The sequence below is a fragment of the Ischnura elegans genome, chromosome 11 (genome assembly GCF_921293095.1).
Source record: "Ischnura elegans chromosome 11, ioIscEleg1.1, whole genome shotgun sequence".
Lineage (NCBI taxonomy): Eukaryota > Metazoa > Arthropoda > Insecta > Odonata > Coenagrionidae > Ischnura > Ischnura elegans.
The window spans coordinates 59,033,150-59,049,716 of NC_060256.1; the positions used below are offsets into that span (position 1 = coordinate 59,033,150).

A 16,567-nucleotide genomic window follows, 5' to 3' on the forward strand; every position below is an offset into this window, starting at 1 on the left:
CATGTTTTCGTTCTTTTTTTAACAATCCCTTATTTTTCATAAATTTGAAATTACAATGTTGTAAGTATTCCCATCAAATTGGTGATACATTCCCACAGGACACCTCTGTGTTTCCGCTATTTTTTCGCTCTTCCTCAGTATTGTTTCGAAAACCCAAGTAAACCTAGTTATTTTGTGAAAAAACTCTAAACAACATCATCACAAAACCAAAATTAATTTGTCAGAGTAGAAATTATACCAATTTATACGATTTTATAATTTTTATTAAATTAAAGTAAATATTACCGTTTTTTTTTAGGAGGGTGTTTCATATTTTGGATGCTTTGCATGCTCATACTCCGAATATAATTTGCTCACGTCCTCAGTCACTCGCCTGCGGCTGCCATGACGTAGATGTTACGTCTTGAGCTCGAAACGTGTTAAGGGCCACCTACCGGGGCGGGACTCAGAGCCGCGACCATACGATTTGCCTGCAAGAACTTCTCCACTGCCACCAAGGCCGGCTAAGCGAGATGCACGCAAGTTCTGACATGTTTTAGCTTTATATGCCCTAAAATTAAATAACACCGTAATATATGAATTAGTATTACGTAACGAAATGGGCAAATTACGATTAGTCTTGTATCCAATGCATAAACCGGCCCACGAAACAAGCCGTATGACTTACACTCCACGTTATTTATTATCTTGCGGAAGACAGTTCGGAGAAAGAGAGACTGAAGATGACTCGAACTGATCTCCCGTCAACAACATCACAGATCTCAGCAATGGATGGGCAATTGCGAAGAAAAAGCGAGAAACCTCATGGTATTCTGGTGACTCAAGAGAAGGCTCGGGAACCCAGGAAAACTTTCCAAATGTTATCAAAATCAGCGAGCTACCCTTTGATAAGAAATATTTATCGAAGAAATATATCACAATTCAATAATACTATGCTATGCATCGTCACTATCCACCATTAATATTGAGATTATTTTTTACGTAGTCTATATTTCAATAACAAAAAAAATTGAAAATAAGCTGTAACAAATTCGGTCACTCAGTCGATTTTAAGCTAATTACCATTTTTTTCAATCCAACGCAATTCAGATGTTTTAAACGTTTAAAAATACGTAATTACAAACTTCACAACCACGCTACCAGGGCAAACGGCGTCCATTTTTGCGGAAGATAATTGAATATTCAACAAACATCTACGTTCCCATATATGCGCGGAAGTAAAATACAATCGGACTAACTTAAAAAATAACCCTCGCATTGCAATGTAATAACAATTCTGCGCGATCAATTTTTCAAAGATCAACCGTTGAACCTAGAGGAATTTTACTAGTCCACATGTACTCTGAACTTCTACATGAGGTTCGATCGATTCCAATCCATTGAAATTCAATTTACTCTTGCCGAATCAATTGATTTCTTCGTCGGGAAAAAAAAGAGCGAAGACGAAACGGGTCCTCGTTGACGGAAGATACACGTCGTTGGCACGCAACCAATTCCTCAGCACTGCCCCCCAATATTGGCCCCAACATTATTCTAAGCGATAAAAAACCGCTCCTCAGATACTCCATTTAACACTTCTTGAACATCCGATTCCTTTCGAGACAAGATGTTCAGACAGGGGTCACGGAATAATGGCAAGACAATGCGTAAAATCAATTAGTGTGGACGACACCGTTAAAAAGCGAAGGATATACAACGAAATAAAAGCTATTACCTATTCAATCCACAAAATCCCAGGATGAAATATCAATGACGGAACACATTCTACATACACGTAGTAATGTTATCAAAGGCATCGATCATGTTTTCCTAACAGTTTTACGTTCAAAACTTTAATTAAGTCCGTTTTAATTATCGATTTAAATTCTTTCTCTATCATACAACATAGACGAGTTTTATCTTCAAAACGAATACAACAGGGTCACAATTAGTTTAGAATGAGACGATTCTTTCTATTATAGAAACATTATCTCTCAGTCATGCCATTCGAAACTCCTATTAGCAATAATGGCTGGAAACGAACATTGTGCGAGAAAAACACACTAAAATTTGAAAGGACATTAAATATAAAGAATAAAGTTACAAAATATTTTTAAAACTCGGGAAAACAATGAAAACATTTCCTAAGAAGAAAATTACTTGATAATTTTAAATGTTGTCAACTTTGTCTCCGATTCAGAATCAAATGAAAAACTTTATAACGAATTAATTTTGAAAAATATGATAAAAATATTTTTATGATTATTATTGAATAAAAATACTTATTTCGGGGTTTGAACATATTATAGGCGGTTAGTACCTAGATATTAACATGTAAATTTGAACAAAATTCACGCATGATTTCAATTAATACTTCGCACAAGTGGCGTAACTAAGGGAGATAGATCCCCCCCCCCCCCCCAAGGCCTAATACGAACAAAAAAATTATTTAACATCATGGTCTATTTTTGACATATGATAACTGCGTTTGCTTAGAGTTAAATTTCAAGTGCCAAAATGATGTGAAATGTATTTCCAGGCATGTCATTTTTTATTAATTTTCCTAGAACCCCCGTTGTCTGGGGGGGTTCCCCTCCCATGCCCCTCCATTCCCCCAAAGCAGACTCCTGGTTACGCCACAGAGTCGCACGATTTGACGATAAAACGATTTCGCTACACATGTCGGAGGAACGGGGAGATATAAAAGATGCAGAGTAGAAGGATTAATTTGGAAAATGGGGCGTGGCTATTCTTCAGTCAACTACTGCCGAGGTTTCTTGAAGCATCCACGAGAGCGATATTGACCAATGAGCCCGCGTTATAAAACCATGATGGCAACTCCTGGAACTTTGTCGGACATGAGGACGAGAAAAAGGAAAGGGTAAGCATATATTAAGGGACCCCTCAGTCAGAAATTCTCATGAGGGTCTCTGCAAGTCAATGTTCAAACAAGGCCGCCGCAGTGCAGGGTTCCAGCAGCCATAATACCCCACATTCATTATGAAGCATGGAGGCGAAGCTTCAGCTCGCGAAAACCCTTTTAACTAATACTACAGAATACTAGTGGTATGAACTCCTAGAGGGGGCACCCATAAATTCTACTAACAAGAAAATTTTCTCCAATATCGATTGATAGGATGTCACTGCATTAATTAAGGGAGATTTATAAATGAAGTGGAACTCGATATGCCACGATATATAAAACCATGGAAGTGATAAAGAAAAATAAGGCAGAAAATCAAAGAGGCTCAAAATGTAATAATTCTCGCAAGTTATAACAGTCAATATCTGACAAGGAGACCAAAGTCGACAAATCTGCTTGAGAAGCAGTTTGGCTAATTAGCTGGTTCCTCTGATGTTATCGATTAATTCATACGCAGCACCATACAACACTTATCGCACGGTTCTTGAAATACACTTATCTCCGCTCATTAACTGTTCTCGAGTAACTCATCACAGATGAGAAATTATCTAAGAGATAAAGTGTACATCAAACTCAAGGAAATTCTTCTCTGTGACACGATGGTGTTCATGCTCTTCGTTGTCACGTATAATCTTTACGCAGAAAGCAGACCCTCTACAGACACCGGTGAGGAAATTAGCTGGGTGGGTAAGCGCACATTTAAATATCTAAGAGATGAAATATATGAATTCCCATTCACACGATAGAAATAATACAGAACGGAATAAAACCTAATTTTCTAACGATTGACATCGAAATCATCACAAATACTGCGATAAAATATCACACACACAGATTTATTACCCTCAGATCTACGGAAGTAAAATCCCATGACGTCGGAGATATTCGATCGTGTGAAATGAGCAATAAAATTACGATACAAGTAAAAGCACGATTCAGCAATGACCCTAATATTTATCACAAATATTTGGGCTGCGTCTTATTTAAATGTAAAAATGATGGCAAGGCCAGAGGGGGCAAAACCCCGGGGTTAGTGGCTAGCTTCCAATGGAGTAAAATGGCCTTCAAGAGAGTGATTTACTGGCCGATGTGATATCTGGGCGCTGATTGGTCGTCGTACGACGCAGGCGCACCCATAAACTCAACAATTAGGTCAAAGAGGAGTTTATCTATTTTCGGAAAAATATAACAATGGAATTCTTAAACGGGCCTCTCAAAATAATACGGATTAAAAAGAGATCAAATAATGGATTGGTTTAAATCAACGAAAGCAGGAAATAATTTAATTGAAGTAAGAACGGTCACGAAAACCACCATTTCTAATCTTTCCTTAAGCTCTTCTCCCGCGGTAAATTTTTTGTTTATTTATCAATGAAAGAAATCCATCAACATATATTCATGGTCCTGAACGCTTGGACTCCACGCGAGACGCAAAATTCATTGATTTAGCGAATATAACGAAGCTTTTTTTTTTAACACTACCTTGACGTCTACGGCTGATAGACGTTAACTAAGGAGTTCAGCGTATTTAAACCATAATTACACGTTTACGTGCCACGTGAGAGTCTCTTAATTTCGCACACAGGAGGAAAACGACATTTTTACCAACTATATATTCACTCATTACTCATTTATTTTAATTGAATGAACATGAAAATTTTAAAATGACTCATCGGCGGCAATCCATTTTTAACGACCTGCACTCAGGAACGGAGTCGCGAAATTTTAAATTAAACCTTTTGCCAACGCATTCCCTGATGGCAGTGGCACGTAGAGCTCAAGTATTTCTTTTTTTCCTAATGGAAATACTTAAAACTTGCGCATGGGGAACGGTTGGGTACGCAAAACCAGGAAATATGAAACAGGGAGTGGATATAATTACGTAAAATGATGGATGACAACAAGGCATGGCCTCGGCTGAATGAGAAGCGATGAAAATAATGCGACGACAGAGACAAAAGATTGGTTCGAGACGATGGTTTCCGGTGACGGAAGTAAGAAATTGTCAAGTGGCAATTTAGCTCTCGTCTGGGGGCGTATACGGCAGTGTCAGACCACGCTACCAAGGAGGAAGCGGGATTGAAATCTCAGTATCGAAGAAACATTTTTCCCAGTAAGCACTTCTGTTGCGCTAGACTCTGGGTTGGATACTACCATGGCCACAGCGAATGCAATTCTACCTTACACGACAATTGCTCAGAAAAGGCCGTGATCGGTGCAACCTATACAATTAACTGGCATTAAATTTACTAAAAATTGAGATAGAGAGACTTTTCATGAACAAATAGACCGTCAGTTTCAGGCAGTTAAAGCTGATGAAATTTAGGCCCTGAGTAGAGAACAAATCTAAATAATAAAATGAATGTAGTAAACAGGGGTATTCTGCATTGCAAACTATTTACGAGTATGTAATACGAAATGGTGTACATCATTTTATTTGACAAAACGATGGGAAATTACTAGGGCCCATTGGGGTCAGGCACCAAACCCACATGTAATCGTTACCTGGTCTTTCGCTGCACTTTCAAAGTCAAAACCATCCTTCAGGGTTCATGGGGTAGCTGCCTCCCTTATTGCAAGTCCCAAAAACCTACACCAATGCTTTTATTAACAAGGGCACAAAAATTGAGTGAGACGATAGCAGGGCTGGTGGAATTCTTATAGAGGACGAATATAATTTGACCAAAAAGGAGAATAGGAATGTTAATAAGAAAACATTAATCGTTGTTATCTAAGGTGTTTAAACTGATGGTGTTTAAACGCAAAACATTATGAATTACCACGGCCTGTCCCTTGCCCACGTCTTACTTCCCCCTTCAATACACAATACGGCCTTTGCTCTTTCATTATATCCACGATCCTTGTTGTCTCTCTTCCTCTTCCACACTTCCCCAACATCCTTCCCTCCGACATGATTTTCAGCGACCCCTTCCTGCGAAGTGCAGGTCTATTAAGAATGAAAAGGGGCTTGAGAGCACGATTGGATGTAATGACATCCTTATACGACATATAATCATACGTATTCCTCCAGGCTATTTCTGAAACACGGAGCGAATTCGACTTTACTTGCTTCAAGAAGCCGACGCGATTCACCTTCGGTACATAATGTAGTAATATTCTATCACCCGAGTATGAAGAGTGTTACCCAAAAGGGAGCGAATTCAATTCCAAAAAGAAGAACATAATATTAAGGTTTTTCACTCCTGCGACTACAAATGATAAGTAACATTTTTTCATAAAAATAAAAGATAGTGTCCGGCGTGATACGGTGGAAATCTTTGATATTCAGCTTATTAAAACCACTTGTCTGTTTCCACCCACTCTTATTTACACCGATCATGGTTACGGCAACTTGTGCCGACTTGGCAACACCTTTATAATGGCATAAGTTGCCGAAACCATGGTCGGCGTAAATAAAAGTTTGTGGAAACAGACAAGTGGTTTTAATAAGCTGAATAACATTTTTTCGGTATATTTCAAGTTTGTTACGGGCTTAAAAGAAAGTTTCAAGTCCATTTCCCTGGGTACCGAACAAAATTCATCGCATTTACACCCTCATAAAAACAAAAAGTTTTGTAATATTGTGATTTCCTTTTCATAAGTAAAAGCTACAAGCTTATTTATTAGCTACTTATCATCAGAGTTTCGTGTAGTTAAACTCATCAGTATTTCAACTATTTACGCATTAGAACGACTGCACAATTTTTTGTTCCAAGTTCATATTCATTTAAGCTCCTGAGAACGGGTGTTTGTAATAATTTAACATTTACTTTTAAGTTCGAGCGGGTTGAACTGCCACGATCACGCATATCAGAGAAAGGGAACTAGATGAGTGGCCCATTAATCATGTAAAAAGTCTCCGGGTCACAATCAAGCATAATGATATCGTATGCGTCATCCAATCTTATGTTCCCCTTCGCGACTATTTCGGAAACGCCCAGCAACTGGTTGGTAAATAAATTTTCGCATTCATTTGTTTCCGGAAACAATTGGGATCCATCATGTACATGGCGTCATCGCGTCTGGCTCACGCTGCACCTTCTCCACGGTCGCTGCGCCGAGACGAATCGCCCGCTTGAACGGACGGAGGACGAGATTACTTCGCCATTTTTTATCGCTCTGTGAGATGGACCGTATCTCGCGGGAGACAACTCCTCTTCCATGATCCGAAGAGGCGCAATCACCCCACCCATATATTCCCTCCGCGATTGTAGACGTGTCATTTGCGGGAGGAAAGAAATGAAGACGTCACTGAAGGCGATAAAGCTCGTGCCAGAATAAGTCCCGCCATCCGTAAGATAATCCCGAAGAAATATCCGAAAAAGAAACACAAATTTTTCAAAGGTCATCTCGCTATTTTATCTTCGAGAGGCGATAAACTAGCTAGTGGTCGGTATGGATGGGAGAACATCTACGATCCATAGCGTGTATGTGTGAACTCGAAACCTCTCGAGACGATTTTTTTCACACACAGCGCATAAGACGCCACATCGCTCAATCGCGAAACGGTTGAACATTTTGTTTTTCTCGAGCTCCATTCGACAACACCAGACGGAATCGAGCTTTTCCGATCAGCGAAATGGCGATAAAGCGACCAACACATACGGCCGTGAGAATAATGAGGCTCATATTCAAATTGCGGTGACGTCTACATGGCTATCGGCACGCGAGTTTTGTTTACCTCCTAAATAGTTATCTCCTTCGAGGGGCGATAGCAGAGCAATGATACTTGAAATTGGAAGAAGTCGCAAAAAATAAGTTCTTCCAAAAGTCAAGCTCCACGTCGCAGATATTTTGGGTTAAGGTTTCCGAAAGTTTTTTTTTGGGGCAAAGGCAAAGCCGTTGAAGGACAGATAACTCATAGAGGTAGCAACAAACACATGGATTACGATGTTTCGTTAATCCACCTTTTTCTACGCGCAAATTTTGAAACTCTACCAATCCTATATACGGATATCGATATAGCATTTTATATGTGACTTCTTTGTGATGTATGTGATTTTTATTACGTCGTGGAGAGTTTCACAATTTCTACAGATAAAACTATCTCAAAATAAAACATTAAATCTTGCATGAATCATTTTAAATACTCGTAAAAATAAAAGTTAAAGTAAAAAAAACGATAAATATTTACGCGAATATTAGAATGACTTTCATTTAACTAAGAAAGTTTACACCGAAAACAGCTCATTCCAACGAAAGAGTTATTATTTTTTTCGATCCGAGTACTTACTTTTCGAGAATACGAATTTGGATAATGAATGTAAAAATGTGACACTAAAATAAGTTACGCAAAATTTGTGCGCATGTACTGCAGAAAAAAATAAAAAGGAAAATCTTGCCACTTTCTGAGAAGATATAATATAAAAGTAATTATGATTCACGACACGCAATGATGGTGGTTACCTAATCCATGAGAGATAATTCCAATGCTTCTGATGAGAGTCGTAAAAAAGCCAACTGTTATATTGCTTCCCACAGCTAATTGTCCCTGCAATCCAATCTACCTAGTCTTCTCTTCTCCAAGCAATAAAGAAACATCAGAGCATGCTTTCTCATCTTTAATTACTAAGTATTTTTACTTTCCCCAGAACTTCTTGACGATCAACTCTCACTTCCTGATTCCATATGTTCGTCAAACCGCGGAAGACGTAAATAATGAAACCAATAATGACTCACCTTACGTGTACAACACACAATGCAATGCATGCATTGACACAGGATATTTTTTAGCGTAGTAAACAATCCAAGTGAGCCATCATAATGACAAGAAGACTGAGTAAGGAAGAGAGTAGCGTATGCATTACAAAGGAGAGGGGGGGGCGAAAATGCGCTCCCAAAGGTATTGCAACAGGTATTACTCAAGCAATAGGCTGAACAGGAAAAAAAAACAAAAGCACAGTTGTACCCATCATTGCAGATTTCTGATTTGGATTGATTATCACTTTTATTACATTAGGAAATGGCAAGCTCATTATAAAATTCCTATGTATCCAGTTACTTTCATACTAATTCTCATACACAGCTATTTCTTTTATTTTCCCTCTTTCATTGAGGTTAGAGAAAATTTCACATTTATAATGCCGTAGAAGACACCCCGTGAAAGGAGCCCTTCCGAAGAAAAAATTCTAAACTCTATTTAGCACATGTTTATTCATAAAATAATGGACTAAAATTGGCTTCGATCTTGATTGCAAGTGGTATTTACACTAAAATTCCATTAAGACCATCCAATCACATTTTGGGACGCCACCCACGTCCGCATTACGACCGTATAAGCAAAATGATATGTATATCAGCTATGAAAAAAACCAAAAAATGTTGAGTCAGAGATCCTAATTGACTGGTCAGGGATCCTAGATTAGAAAAATCATCATTTTCATGACTAATTAAATCTTGAAACATAAAACTTCATAAATGTACGAGTGGAAGCTTTAAAAATCATCTATTTACGCAATGATTTGCTTGATCAAAATCCAGTGAGTAACGAAAAAAGGATAGCAAAAGTCTCAGGGAAGAGAAGTCCACTGTAAATCTAGAAAAAAAGATGGCATAACTTTATTAGACACATCACGAGACATGATGTTCTGATGAGCACCATCTTCGAAGGGCAAGTGGACGGGAAGGACGGAAAATTAAGGTCTCGAAGTAATTAGGCCAAGGCATCAATGATGTAAAAGAGTATAATGCGATAATAAGAAAAGGTTAGCTGATAAAGAACTGAGTGGAGAACTCACCAACCAAAACTAGCGATCAGTACGCAGCCTCGCGGTATGAAGCGGAAACACTTGGTAAACATCGTGTCAACTGCGGGTCATATGGTCAAAACAAAAGGAACTGATGCTAAGTAAGGCACAAACAACTTGGTTCCCTCGTCCTCAACAGTGAGGAGCAAAATCGACACTGGAATACGAAGTCCTTCGTTTATGTGCGGTTACTCTCCAGCAGCTGTGTCTTCCAGCTTTTTCACCATACACTTCAGAGGAGGCATTGACGTTAGGAAGGAATTAGTGTGCAGGAATTCCCACGCCATGAGCAATCCTTCACGGTGGGTGTATTTGACACAGAATGCAATTATTCCGCTTGGCACTAATTACGAGCGGTATGCGACGCGATCGGAAAAAGGTAAGAAAATCTCCATTGCGAAGAAAATATGAGCCCTCGCAGTGAGTCTTCGGAAAGAAAAAAATCGAACAGCCATATTTCGACAACGTAGCCAAACAATCGGAGTCGAACACTCGCGAAGAAAATCAATCGGAATAATTCTGATCAATGGATTATTGTCTTCCGGGTTGCCACGCAGCTCTGCTTGTTGTGGTCTGCCACGTTGACTCATTTTGGTGGACGACAGTTTAGAGCGAACTAACGACATTTTAGAGCGCACAGCTACCGTCTTCGGGTCCAAAAAAGAAAAAAAAATGCCTTCCCCCAAAATGAGTCAACGCGGCATTAACTCGAAAGACAATAATCCATTTAATCACCGTGGAAGCCTCTGTACCAATTCCGATTAATGTTAAACACCTCTTCCGGGGCCAGGATAGTTTCGGGGGGTTGGGGAAGATATACTCTCAGCGTCATTGAAGCAAACCCAAAAGAAACCAGGCTATAATTACTCCAAGAGAAATAGAAAACAACCTAACGAATAAGAGGTTGTACAGATTTGTCTCTAGAATCACTAAGGCGACAGTGCGCTAGATGAATACGTAGGAAGTGGAGTTATTGGAATCAAGTATGAGTCTGCAAAAACAGTTCGCATTAACTTTAAATTCACACAAACGATGACAATGAATGAAACTAAATGCTAAGTATTCTCTTTCCTCGGGGCTATCAGGTGCCTCACCTCACAGGATGAAGACCTGGCGACTCTGGTGGGCCGGGGATTGAGGAAGCGACTGCCTTTGGAGACGCCCTCGCTGAAGCTCTGGCTGGCCTTTAGGAGGGACTTGGCCACGACGCCGCCGAATACCGACCCCGACTGCAGGGCCGGGACCGGCGAGGAAGGAGACGGAGTGGTGGACGGCATTGTGTCGGGATGCCGTCGAAGGCACATTGGTGACTGATTGACAGCCGATGGGAATGATCCGAGGCGGATGGGAGACTGGGGAGGAGAGGGAGGGAGGGTGGAGCGTGTTGGGAAACCGCGACCGTATCTAACAATCTCCTGATGGAATGCGCGCGATTTCGCGGATTTCGAAGATAAGGCGGATATGACGGCTACAGATGTGTCCAAGTATCAGAAATCGCTAAAGGAGAATCAGTACTCTGCTTCGCAGATGTAACTAGATACTTGAAAACCAACGTGCCGAAAATAAAGCAAGCGCGAAAACTGCAAGTAACTAGCCTGTAGCCACGAATCGCGAATACTAAGAAATAGCTACGCAGTAATTGATACAGTTACGTATCAATATCATTGGTAAACGACACTGGAAAGTGAAGGAAAAAAACGGATACAGTGGTAAGGACATCAGGATGAGAATCGCGTTATCAAAGGAGGCGTTTATGAACAGGAAGGAGCACATGAAGGGAACGTAATGTAGGAGTTTAAATAAAAGGCTAGTGAAGGGTCTGATCTGTAGTATAGCGCTTTACAGTGCGGAAACGTGGGCACTAAGGAAGGAGGACGAGAGAAGACTGGAGGCGGCGTTCGAGATGTGGGTATGGAGAAGAATGGAGAAGGTGAAGTGGACGGCGAGGAGGAGGAAGGAAGTGCTGGACATGGAGGGTCAGAAGAGCTTCTCCGTGAGATGCTGAAGAGAAAGAAGGCATGGATGAAGCGAGTCCTTAGCGGTAATGGAAGTTGAAAACAGTGTTAAAGTGCAGAATGCTCGGTAAATGAGGGAGAGGAAGGAAGAGAATAGAATTTTTAGATACAATGAAAGGGAGAAAGCCTTATAGTGACTTAAAGAGGGAAGTCCAGGAAGGGAGGAGATAGAGACATTATACTTCTAAAATACTACACGGAACCTACCTTAATCGGTAGAATACTTTACTAATAACCCCAAAGTAATTGTTCAACCCACATCCAATGATTGTCCCTGCGATCCAGGTGTGTCCCGCGAAAAACAAGAATGTAAGTTTCGTACGTACGCCCATGGGCGGATTCGGGCGGGAGCAGCAACAACTTCCCAACCTTTTCCAAGTTTACTTAGGATTATAAAGAGAAATGTTCGTTGAGGTCGTTGCATTTTCACAATAAGGCATTTTCGCGGAGGCTTGAGCACATCTGCACTGTAAGGTATACGCCTAATCGCGATATCACGAAAAACAATGGATCATTGTGAGATTCTCTCGAGCGATGGGTGTACATGAGGCGTATTCCGGTATAAAGGATACGAACCATATGTAACAAATACAACAAGCCTCGTTTACCGCAGGAGAGGATTCATTTGAATTTATTCTTTTACATAATAACTTCGTCAAGCCAACTAATAATACTCTAGGACCTGTGACAAATTGTAATAGGTTTGATTAAGCAACAAGAGTACTAGGGTAATTAGTTTTGCCACTTTTTATATAAGAAAACCGTAATACCCATCAATGGAAGTAGGTACAATCATTGACGATCCAATTTTCGCTGATTATCACTTTTCCTTATATTTCAGTTCTCAATCAACTGACTTTTCCATTTCTTATTTATTTATTTATATTGACAATTTTTGACCGGATATCTACGTAATTGACTAAACATATGCCTTCACTGGGTCATAACGTTATAAATAGAGAATTTTAGGAGAATATGCGTTGCGGTTGCTTACTGCTTACAATGACGGCTTCTTAAGGCACCATATTTCCCCGTGACTACGTAGGTTTCCGCGGTGTTCAGATTCCAATTTCTCCATGTTTCCGGTGCAACCGCGTGGGTTTGTTGGTGATGACAACAGTTTCGCTGGCACTGCTGCCAGCGTCTTCAGGTCGAAGATGATGTCTGATGATGATGTCTTCAGGTCGAAGATGATGATGTCATCTTCGACCTGAAGACGCTAGCAGAAGTGCTAGCGAAACTGTTGTCATCACCAACAAACCCACGCGGTTGCACCGGAAACATGGAGAAATTGGAACCGTATTTCCCCATTTAATCGACTAAAAATTGGCATATAACTGGCTAATTATGGTTTTGATGACAATATTTGACATACACGATTACCCTCGTGAAACCAGAGGCGCCTTTCTGAATCCTGTGGGATTTGGATAGCGGAAGACAATGTAAACACAGATAAATAAGAGCACCCACTATTTCATTATCAGATAACACAAGTGAGTAAAAAGCAATAACAAAAGATTTTAAAGATTAGTGGCTAAAGATGATCCGTGAATTTAGCAACATTCTGTTCGGGGGATTACAAAACAAAAATAGCCATCAACAATAATACCAAACGCTACCAAATTTACTGAGAATTTGGGCCTTCTCATAAAAGCCTAAAACATTCAGGAAGGATATAATTCCATCTCTTATTTCCAGCTTTTTCAGCGCAACTGAACCACTGTTCATTATAGAAAGGAAACAGATAGAGAGCGATACATTGAAAACCAATATTTGCAAAACAGTCGCTAAACTGCTATAAAATACTTATGAATTGAATACATCATATTAAGACGAGTATAATTTCGTTTCACAGCCCAAAATTGAAGCCTATTTCCGAGGATCGCTCCATTGTCAGCGCCGAGGTGGCGAATTTTGGAAACACATTTAAATGCGTGGTGGCTAATGGAATGGCCAGTGGCCCACTGCAGAATCCTCTATTGTAAGAGCCGCGGTCGGAGACGATTTTGGTTCTGTTGTTGTTGTTATTCCGGGAGAAGTTTGGCAGTTGGCAACACTTTGACTTGGGGCAGCAAGCACCTTCCTCCCCTATGAGGTCGACAGATAAAATAGCAGCGGGCCACTAGAGGAATTGGGATATACCTCCATTTCCGTCTCGGGATGAAAAATATATGAGAAGGGAAAGGGTCCGGCCTTCCTTCAGGGCTTTTGCTGTCCTCCCTTCAGGGTCTTGGGGTGACTTTGGGATCGCACATAAAAGGGATCCAGACACAACCAATGTGGCCACCCCTGACTCGGTTGACGGTCTGCTTCCAAATGTCATCCTCCTTTCGAAAAGGATACCCTGAACCGATCCCTTCGAAGGGAAAGTGTATTCCGGTTCGTCTTGAAAAAGGGAGAGAACGGCGAGTCTGAAATACCGAGCAATATCCTTGTTTATTTTAACTAAATGTGTTGTTGCTCTAAATACTGATCATTAGACAAAACAAATATTTCATGACCAATGTTATACTAAATTAACTTGTATTTAATGGGCTTTATAAGCCAAACAATGCCGCAAGTAAACAGAAGATAATTATCATTGAAATGGAAATTGATTGTGAGAGCAAATAAGATACATTTTGTACAAAGTTCGGGAAATGAGATCGATTATTGCACACTTTGAAGGTGTGGCAAGGGCTTTGAGTAAAATCCAACAATACGGCTTTTTATCCTCTTGATTATTCAAACCCACGCTTCACCTCATATTATTATGACATGGTGATCCATTCGGCTGGGATATAGAATTCAGATGAAGTAAATCTAATCTACATCTACATAATACCCTGCGAGCCACCTCTAGGGTGTTTGGCAGGGGGTGATCAATCACCAGCATGCAGCATGCATTTGGACTCCCAATGGCGCAATGTATACTTTAATTTATAGTAATTTATAATCTCATGAAAAAAAACTTGTTCACCAATTTTTACCATACGAAATTTAACCAAAAGTTTACACCTTTCATTCAGAGATTGAATGGCCTTGTGGGCTGTCTAATAGTCGGATTTTTGGAGCTCGCTCCATATTTTTATATATCATTTATGCTTTACGGGAAGGATTGATCAATGATGCTGTACGTCTAGTTTAGGCCATAAACACAATACAATCAAGCAATCGTGCTGTCTGCAACACTAAGGTGCGTCAATAAAATCAAAAACAGTAAAACCAACCAACGGAAGGATAAAATTATAGGTCACTAGCGAAGTTTCTTTAACATCTCGAAACACTGGTTAGATAAGAGGTGTATGATGATAGGAACACGGCTACGAACGCGTAAAAAGAAAAGCAGCGAGTGTAAACCTGTTCGTGTTCGCTCACGGGGAGACGGAAATAGAAACGCGCGGAGGATGTGCGCCAATTTCCCGAATGCCGAGTTACGTCACGGTGGCGACCAGCTGGCCCATGTCCGCACCATCAGAGTGACGCGCTCGCAACCCTCACTGCACGGCGTGACACGTGGGATAGCCACCCGCAGCGAACCACTTACAGGAGATTCCACTACGGAACAAAGTGCTTAAAAAACTTAAACCAGCAGCGCCAACCAGCCTGTTCCGCAGCCAGGTTAACTATGCTGCGTTACCGGTCGTTGTCTTGTCTCCTCTCGTTGCGGCGATGTTGCCTTTCATAGTGTTGCCCCTGTCGCTGGCTGCTAGGGTTTCGTGGACAGGCTGTTTTTGATACGTATTTGCACATTTTTTACCCGCAACTATACGCAATGTCGAGCTACAGCGCTGGGACCAAGTCTAAAATGTGTGTGCAGAGATTCTGCGTCGTACGCACCAATTCCCATCCCTGTAGCGCTTAGTACGACTGATATAGAACATAAAGAATGACTGCGCAAAATGCAGACAGACTGACACGCTACAAACAAACTGGCGTAACGTCACTTCATATCACCCACACCTAAGGAAGAAGTATTCCATCTATCACAACCAGGACCGTGATAAAATGAGCAATCAACTTAAGAATACTCGTGACAATTCTTATGGCTGCCGAAAGGTAATATCCTCCTCGTCACAGGCTACCTACAAGAGAAATTTGCGCTTTTCTCAAAAAATGACATTTGGAGTGCAGTTGCACTGATTTAGTGTAATTCAGAGCCAGCAGACCCTCTTCACAAGTTTACAACAGCATGGTTTCGCCAATTATTGAACGAAGCCTAGGTTTCAAACTATAATTTATTGATTGCAAGGTATAAAAGGTAATTTGCTTTAGCATGCACGAAGTGAGGACACATAGGTATGCTCTTTCTTGATAATGTCGGCGCAAAATTATGGTTAATATTTATAAATACAGTTTTTACATAAATTGATGGTTAAAATGTGGATTATGGTTGAAGACATTCTATCGGCTTAAATAGGTAAATTGAAAGAATTTAAAATTACGAATCACAATAGTTTCCTACTCCTCCCCACTTACCGCTCCCCCCTTAAGAGACCCTTTGTCACTTATGCATCTCCTCAAGTTTCCTCCCTTCGCCCACCATGCATCATGATTCACTAAAATATGGAATTAAGTCGACTTGATGGATAGATAGAAACTTTTTTCCTTTATTAGAAGCCATCCCTCTTTGGCATGAAGATTATTTTCCAGTGTCCCATGAATCTCGCCATCGTAATTATAATGGTTCAAATAATTTAATTGTATTCACCGTATTTCTAGATATTAAAACGCTGACTCTTAACTATTTTACGAAGTGAATTCTGACTCAGAGCTTTATCATCATTTTTAAATTTATGGCACTCAGTACGTGAACTAGATAATTATTATATTTTTCCCTATCTTGACCTCGTTAATTCATGTTAAAATAGTTCTTGGAGTGTAGGTCAACGTATGTTATGCAAAAAAGTTATAGCCAACGTTTC

General features: G+C 40.3%; 1 protein-coding gene across 5 annotated transcripts in view; it reads right to left on the bottom strand.

The window, feature by feature from the left end:
- Positions 1-16,567, bottom strand: part of LOC124168455 (serine/threonine-protein kinase 24) — a 528,029-nt gene that overhangs the window by 116,887 nt on the left and 394,575 nt on the right. Inside the window, exon 1 of one of the 5 annotated variants that reach the window (XM_046546711.1) lies at positions 10,743-10,962. The exons of the other annotated variants lie outside the window; for them this stretch is intronic. Coding sequence (XP_046402667.1) covers positions 10,743-10,952 — 210 coding nt within the window. The 5' untranslated portion in view covers positions 10,953-10,962. Of the gene's footprint in view, positions 1-10,742; positions 10,963-16,567 lie in introns of those variants that run through there. 5 annotated transcript variants of the gene reach the window in all.